At 39.5% G+C, this 8,317-nt stretch overlaps 1 protein-coding gene across 1 annotated transcript; it reads left to right on the top strand.

Annotated features, from left to right (window-relative positions):
• The first annotated feature begins 1,049 nt into the window (after nt 1-1,049).
• On the top strand, nt 1,050-7,989 carry LOC120552074 (macrophage mannose receptor 1-like). Its single transcript, XM_039789739.1, has 6 exons — nt 1,050-1,130; nt 3,161-3,363; nt 4,057-4,276; nt 6,149-6,490; nt 6,779-6,873; nt 7,336-7,989. The coding sequence occupies exons 1-6, from the start codon at nt 1,094-1,096 to the stop codon at nt 7,444-7,446; spliced, it is 1,008 nt and encodes a 335-aa protein (XP_039645673.1). The 5' UTR covers nt 1,050-1,093; the 3' UTR covers nt 7,447-7,989.
• Nucleotides 7,990-8,317: the final 328 nt, after the last annotated feature.

Here is an 8,317-nt window from a genome sequence, read left to right as displayed (position 1 = left end):
TAACATTAAAAGAAATACATATAAACCGTGATAAGATCTGGTGAATAAATGTTGATTAAAACAGCGGTTATTGGGCTAAAAATACCAATAATATCAAAGCTGTATCCAGCTTCTCTGCTGCAGCCCGACTGGCAGAAAGATGCTTCCCATTGAAATACATTAGTTTAAAAAACGTGACCCCAACACGTAAATCTTCACAATATCATGATGGTATCACGTTCTAATAGATTTATTTTCGTAATGCCATAACGAACTTACGTGAGACTGGGCTGAACACAACATAGCTACGTTGGCGAGACATTTCCTGAAAACAATAAATTAGATCTAATCCGGTCCGATTCCTACCGGATATAGTGGAACCGGGTTTCAGTACCCAACCATACTGTGAACACATACCTCAACAGTACCTCAGTATTATTTTTGACTTCATGGAAGTTGGTCAGAGGCTACCATTATTTGCATATTAGGCAAAAGCACACACACACACACACACACACACACACACACACACACACACACACACACAGTAAGGCAAGGCAAGGCAGCTTTATTTGTATAGCACATTTCAGCAACAGGGCAATTCAAAGTGCTTTACATAAAACATTAACGAGCAGTTAAAAACGATTAAGAAAATGAACAGATAAAATACAAGAATAAAATGTACAGTGCAGTATAAGAACAAGTTAACCGAGTCCAACTCGGGCATCCCAGAGGACTTATACTTTAAAGCAACTCTTTTAGTGCGAGCTGTAGTTCCAATGAGACAACCTGTAGGGGGACCAAAGCGGGAATAATGGGCTCGCCCCTGAATGTAATGAACATGTCACTGCCTTGAATTGACTAATGATAATTCACTACAGATTGTGGTCTCTATTTGTTTTTGGCTGTAGTCCAACAAAAACGGTATCAAACATATTTTTGATAAAGAGGAACAATATGCATTTCATTTGGCTTACATGCAAATAAATGTAGCCTCTGATAAATTTCCATGGCATCAGCTGATCCTGAGCTCCTGTAAGCCGTTTGTTGGAAATGAATCATCAGCAGCTGTCAGTCTGAAGTCACACATTAAGATGAACTGAGAGCAAACAAGATGGACAAAGTTCTGCTGCTCACCATGGCTGCATCAGGCAAGTGTTTATTATGGTTTATAAATGTTTATATTCATTATAATTATTATTATAATTTTTATTATTACAGTACATTGATACATCCTTGTGACAGAGCTCTTTTGCCTTTTATACTTGCACTAATGAATACTAGTGATTATACCTGAAGACCTGATTGTATTTTATTTTCCTCCACACGTAGGGGCCCTCAGGCATGTTGGCCCCTAGATCTGCCCTGATCAGGCATCCAAACTCCTCACCTTTTGGCGAAATTTGCCGAAAATGGGTCACCTAAGTTATTTGTGCAGATCCGATGAGAAAATATTAGAGGGGGTGGGGGGTCCGGCCACAGTTTTATAATGAACCAAAAATAGTTTTACATCTCTCAGGTGTTCTGTCAAATCAGGACTTAACAGGCTGCAAGGAGAGCAGCTGGCTGCCTGCCTGCCTGAGGGTCTCCATCACTGGGTCGAGCCCAGAGGGCATTAGAGCTGTTCTTCTCAAAGCCCAGGAACATTAAGGGCCCTATCTTGCACCCGGCGTAGTGCGGTGCAAAGCCCAACGCAAGTGACTTTGCTATTTGAAGACCATCCAGCGCCCACGTCATTTAAATAGCAAATGCACCTGAGCCCATCTGTGTGCCCATGGGTGTGCTGGTCTAACAGGGAAGTGTGTTCAGGTGCATTCTGGGCGTATTGCTATCTTGAGGCAGCGGGAAGTGATTGCACCATTGACCAACAAAAACCTGGTCTAAAGTCAATAACGCAGGATTTCATTGTTATTTTAAAAGCGTATTAGTAAAATACGGCTAGGCTCGTGCACACTAAGCTTTTTACACACACACACACACACACACACACACACACACACACACACACAGGGAAGCGCAGCAGCACACAAGCATGCAGAAGATTACAAATAAAAATATGACGGTGCAAATCCGCCATCATAATAGCAATGTGCCAAGGTCCAAACGCGCCTGGCTTTTAAAGGGAATGGGAGATGACACTCGGATGAATTAATGAAGACACTAAGTACAACTAAGTTAAGTTAAACTAGCAAAAGTGGATTTGCCCCCCCCCCCTTAAAAGCACCTGCGCCAGGCGCTTAATCGTTAAAATAGGGCCTTAAATGTCCAAAATCAGGGTGCAAAGTTTGTCAAAAAGGAAGTAGGGAGAGTTAGAAAATATTATATATTATTGTCCACCATGACAAGTTGTCTGTTTAACTTCAGACAGTGAGATGGATTACCTTTACTCTTTTGCCCAAGTAAAGTATATTTGTAATTTATTTTCACCATATGACCTGTCAGGTATCATCCTGTAGAAACTATTTTAATTCAATAGCTGTTAATTTATTTGATCTACTGCACTTTGGATCTATAGAGTTAAATAAAAAAATGATGTCTAATGGATGTTTGTTAGGTTTAAGTGATGCTTTTGACTTGAGCTGCAGATCATCTTGCCTTTTCTGTCTCACAGAACGGTCTGATAACATGTGAATGAAATGCTTTCCTTCAGAATGAGATTTTCATCCTTTGACATCTGTTGTGTACTTTACAAAGAATGAGTGCTTAAGGTCCTTGTTTAGCAAAATTAATAACAAATGTACAGATTGGACGCTCTATATGTAATAAGTATTTATAAGAATAAATGTCCAAATTTGGCGTGCAAAGCTTGTCCTTTTGATGTAGGGAGACACATTATTGTCATTTTTTATTTTTCAAGTTGATCCCTACCCTGTCCTCTAGGCTACCGGTAATAAATAGAAAATAAAGTAGTTCAACACAGTTAATCCCGTTTGTTTAATTTCTTTTGATGACTCAAATGTATGCTATACAAAAATGTGTTTATGGTTAAATTGCTTACAAGAACACAACATTGTTTATCACAGATTCTAGATATAGCCTCTTAATTTGGCTCGCAAAGTGCAGCAGATTGATGCGTTTAACTTTAAAATACAATGTACAAAATGTTCTTCTGGCGGAGCATAGACGGTCAGGGGTCTGCCAAAAAGTCATTAATAATCAATCTGCATGTCTGTCACCACAGGGCTGAGTGCTGTCTCATCACAAGCTGGACGGCAGTACTATTTTTTTTATGAGCCGAAGAACATGACTGAAGCAAAAACTTACTGCAGAGAGAAATACACAGACCTGGCCACTGTAGACAGCATGGAGGATGTAAAGACCCTGAACAAAATGGCAAATTCAAGCAAAATGTTCTACCCAGGATACCCAACATACTACAACTATGTAAGTTCACTTGTCTCTCTCCCTCTACTACTCAGAATACTACAGCTATGTGAGTTCCCTATCTACAGTTAGACCCAGCGGCAGTAGGTCAGAGGACCACTAACATTCAATATGACTATGCATCACGATGCGTCACCTCCTCAATATTATTATATATTGCTCCACATGGATTTCATTGACAAATTTTAGCAGTCATCAATATATGTGAACTCCCCTTTTTATTGTATCTGCTCTTAAAAAAGACACTTTCTGAATGTAGCGGAGTCCAGAAAATCAACCAGCAACATCAGTAGGCAATAATCGTTTATGGTCTGTCACTGCATCCATGCATAATCGTCCAGGTCGGCATTGCGATACATTGATGCAATAATTAATTTCAACACCCCTAATGAACAGCAGAAATGATTACAGAGAGCAAACCAGTTTTAATGCTCATATGGGCGCCTGAAAAATGTTTTTAGTTGGACTTGGAAAAAAAATTGTGAACCTGTCCTGTAAGAGTTTTACAAACTGAAACTTTGATGTTAAAGTTGAGCCAAAGCAATCCTAAAACCCTGTGTGACCCTGTGTGTGTAAGTCGTAGCAGATCCGACTGCTAGTATCAAGTCTGTAAATGGTTTGTGTTAAATATGGCTTGAACAAAAGGTAGAGCAGGGTCTAATTCTTTATATGCCAATCAAATGTTGCTTTCAGCGAGCATGGATAGGACTGTACGATGACGTGAACAGCTGGCGGTGGTCACTGACGAACACAAGTTTCTACAAACCCGGGGAGACGGAGTTCAGACGATGGCAGACTGGGGAACCGAATAATGAGTTCAGTAAAGAACACTGCACACAGATGGGTGTTGATGGGAAATGGAACGACATCAGTTGTGACAGCTCCATGAAGGCAGTCTGTGTACAGGTCAGAGGTGAGAATATTAACTAGTGACGTTTTCCTTCTCTGCTCCTCATTGCCTTTGATTTTATTATTTGGGCCTAGGAGGTAGTTAGGTTAGGGCCGTTCAAAGTGCTTTAAAGGTAAATAATAAGACATGAAAAGTTAAAAGTAAAAACACGAGTGCATGTTCATATGCACACAGCTTAAGATATAAATTGTCAAAAATATTAGTAATAGAAAAGCAACAATATAATGTCTGCGTCTATTCTGCCCTACAAAGGCAAAACGCCGTAACATCATGTTTGGGCAAAAATGAGTTAATGTCATTTTTGGGGTAGTTGAGACCTCCTTTATCATGTGAATAAATATTGTGAGTTGATTTGATTGTTTTAATGAGAAAATAAAGGGCTATGACAACCGTAACATCCAAAACCATACGAGAAACCACAGCAGAACACCGTAACAGCTGTTACGGCTCTTTGCCTTCTTTTCCGGCACGCTGAAGTTGAGTTAAGGTGTTCTGACTTTGTTTAGCCAGGCATCAAGATTGATGTTACTGTGCCACCGTGATGTTACTGTACTCTGGCCTCATCATACTGTTAAAATGTTCCGCTTTTAATTGTCACCAAACCACGTAACATACATACGACATATCTTTCAAATAAAGTGGTGATGATTCAGATCTGTCAGTGTCCGTGACAGCCCGGAGCTAGCTAAATTTAATCTGTGTCACGTAGCGTTAACGGTGATGCTGACACACCTCACTTGGCGGAGCCTCACATCAGACGCCGAAAACCAATTATTAAATACACAGGCATCTTTCCTTTCCATGCAATCCGATATCATCCATGGAAGATATAATCCATATGTGTTTTGAGAAATCTTTCCTTCTTGCAGGTGTTCATGTCAAATCTTACACACATCCATAATAGCACTAAGCTAGTTAATTGCTAACGTCCGTACAAAGTAGATGTTATCTAAATGTTATCTCAGAATTAAAAAGTAGTAATCCAAGTCGAGTGTTGACTGTGCATCTTGAGCAGTTTGGTGGCCCTTAACCCTTAACCAGGGGCTGTTCTAGGATCAGACCTTTAGGGGGGGCTCAGCCCCTAATGAGAATATGACACGGATACAGTGCCTTGCAAAAGTGTTAAACATAATATATTTATTGTTAAACAATAAATATACCTTTGTATTCAATTATAATTAAATGATCTTTATTGAGATAATATTTCTTGTATTTATTCATACTGTATACTGTATCTGTCATACTGTTCAACTGTGTTAGTGTTGCCACACTATCCTTATCATTATAGCAGTAAATAGGAACAACCAAATGTCTTCTATATAATTTAAAACAAATACCATGATGACTAGACCTTGGTCAGGTGTTCTTATAATGGATGTAAGTATGGTGAACAGCAAGCAAATATTGATTATATGTCAGTTACTGCCTTTTGCCTTTGCATGTTTTTGGCACATGATACAAAGGCAGAGTACAGTCAACAAGCCAAACAAGGGTCAAAGGTCAATTTTCAGCTAAAGATTTTTTGCATACAAACATTTCTTCATTGTAGCAACTAGTTGTGAAATTTTGGGAGTTCTACCTATAATACTTTTGTCTGGACAAAACAGAAACTTTAAAGTAATTTTTCTCAGTTTCACACTCTAGCGAGTTAAGGTCTTTTGCCTTTGCAGGGCAGTATTGTTGTGTAGATTTCAAGACATTTCTTATTATTGTGGAGAGAATGTTCATTTTATTTATTTTTTATAAATTCCTAATTTATGGATGTGGTTCTTTTTTTATTAGGGGATTAATAATCATATATTATAAAGGCATGAATCCTGCCACAGATGTGGCATGGATGGGAGGCCTCTACTCTTCTCTGTGCTTTATTTTCAGGGCCAGATGTGACTTTTATCCTCACTAACATCTCCATGTCGTGGCCTGCGGCCCAGAACTACTGCAGAAAACAGTACACAGACCTGGCCAGTGTGAGAAACAGCACAGAGAACCAGAAGGTGCAGGACCTGATACCTACTGGAGGAGCAGTCTGGATCGGCCTTTTCAGAGACTCCTGGAAGTGGTCGGATGGAAGTACTTCCTCATTCAAGTACTGGAACACTGGGGAACCCAACAACAAAGCTGGGAACGAGGCTTGTGTGGCTGCAGCTTTCAATCAATCTGGACAATGGGAAGACTGGAACTGTGGCGTCAAGAGAGCATTCATTTGCTTCGGTCCAGGTGAGTGCTGACCCGTGACTCACATCAGATTGAGGGTTACTTCAGCATTGGATGGGAATATAACAATAACAAAACAAATCATCAGGCTCTGGATAATACATTAAAACACTCATGATGTGGATCATTTTTATTAAAGTGTTTGGAAAGTTAGCGTGCAGTGAACTACCACTTCTTCCCCTGCCATTGTTTAAACTGATGATGAGGAATGCCAATGTTACATGAGCAGGATGGCGATTGTCATTCGAGCAGAAATGTTATATCTGAGAAGAGTTTGATTTTTTTTCAAAGTGCCTGCTTCAAAGCATGTGATAAGACTGAGTTTGGAGAAGAAGAACTCCCTGGATCTGAACAGCCCTGCTGTGATGGAGGCCATGTTGAAGCAGGTAAATCATGTTTTATACTTTGATGCAAAAACAGAACAGAGAATAAGACAAGACTTTCTTGACCCTCAGAGCAAAAATTCACATTCCAGCAGAACAAGGACGAGTCTGAGGAGGAAACAGATGAAGAGTTATTTAAAATAATAAATACAGCTAAATAAGCGGATTCAAAAGCTATTACATTATACACATTACAATACTACGGCCATATACACGACATGTGCAGAAGTAAAGAGTCTAGTCGTGGCACTCTGCAGGCCTTATTGAGGGAGAATAAGGACTAATTATGAATCAACACTCTGGAATAATGTACAAGAGAAGAAAGTCACAAACCTTACTATACAGTACATACCCTACTGTATGTAGTATATTTAGAGAGCTTCCAGATAAGTCCAATCTAAATAACAGCTCAGAATGGGATCTGTGTCTCTGTGAGGGATGATGTTGAGGAGTTGTGTGTCTCAGCTCCAACAGAAGCTGAAGGCCCGGGGGCTGGACGGCAACATCAAACTGAGCTGGAGGAAGCAGGCCGATGGAAAAGTCTTCCACAGGAAGAAGAAGAAGGATGAGCTGTAGTGATCGCTGCTTCTGTTTTCATCAGAGAAAAGTGTGTTTCTTTCCTTAGAGTGCTAACGGACCAGAATAGAGATGTGACAATCAGCTGATTAATCCATTAAGTCGCAACTATTGTAATAATCACTTCATCCTTTTAGTCGTTGGCGATTATGCTAAATATTCACCGCTTCAAGCTTCTCAATAGTGAAGTTTAGATTCTTGTCTTCATGTATGATCATAAACTTCAGCGTTTCCCACAAAATTAGATTCTATTTTGCAGTGGTAGCTGACCCAGATGTGGGGGGTCCACGCGTGGAAAGAGGTGCAGAATTCTTATATTAATTGTACTGCAAATATTTTTGGCAACTTTGTGTAACAGCTTATATAGACAATCTGCCCACAGTCCTATCCTCAAGGCTATAAGGGTGCAGGGGCAGTTACAGCACGCAATGTAATCTTTCTTCAGACAATAAAAACATATGCTCTTTGACCAAACAAACGATACCACAAGTTGTAATTCTGTTTAACAGCCAGATGCTGTTCTACTATTTGTGACCTTCTGCATGCAAGACAAAAATAGAAACTTAAATGTAACTGTATATGTTGTATATGATATAAAGCGTGTTAAGAAATAATACATTAACCTTAACTTGAATGCATCCTGCTTGGAGAAATTGTCCAGAGGTGTTCATAATACTAGTGATTTTCCTGGCTCAGAATTGGCCTTAGTGGGGGACACATATTGGGACATTTTGAGCGTCACAAACTTCATTTCCTGCATTCTGATACATTTTCAGGCACAAATCTTAATTTATGTCAAGGAAAATACTCAATTCTGTAACAATTCTGTAACAATTCACCATTTTAAATGTAATGGTATATGATGTAGTAA

This window comes from Perca fluviatilis, chromosome 22 (genome assembly GCF_010015445.1).
Source record: "Perca fluviatilis chromosome 22, GENO_Pfluv_1.0, whole genome shotgun sequence".
Taxonomy (NCBI): domain Eukaryota; kingdom Metazoa; phylum Chordata; class Actinopteri; order Perciformes; family Percidae; genus Perca; species Perca fluviatilis.
This window is presented reverse-complemented; position numbering and strand designations above follow the sequence as displayed.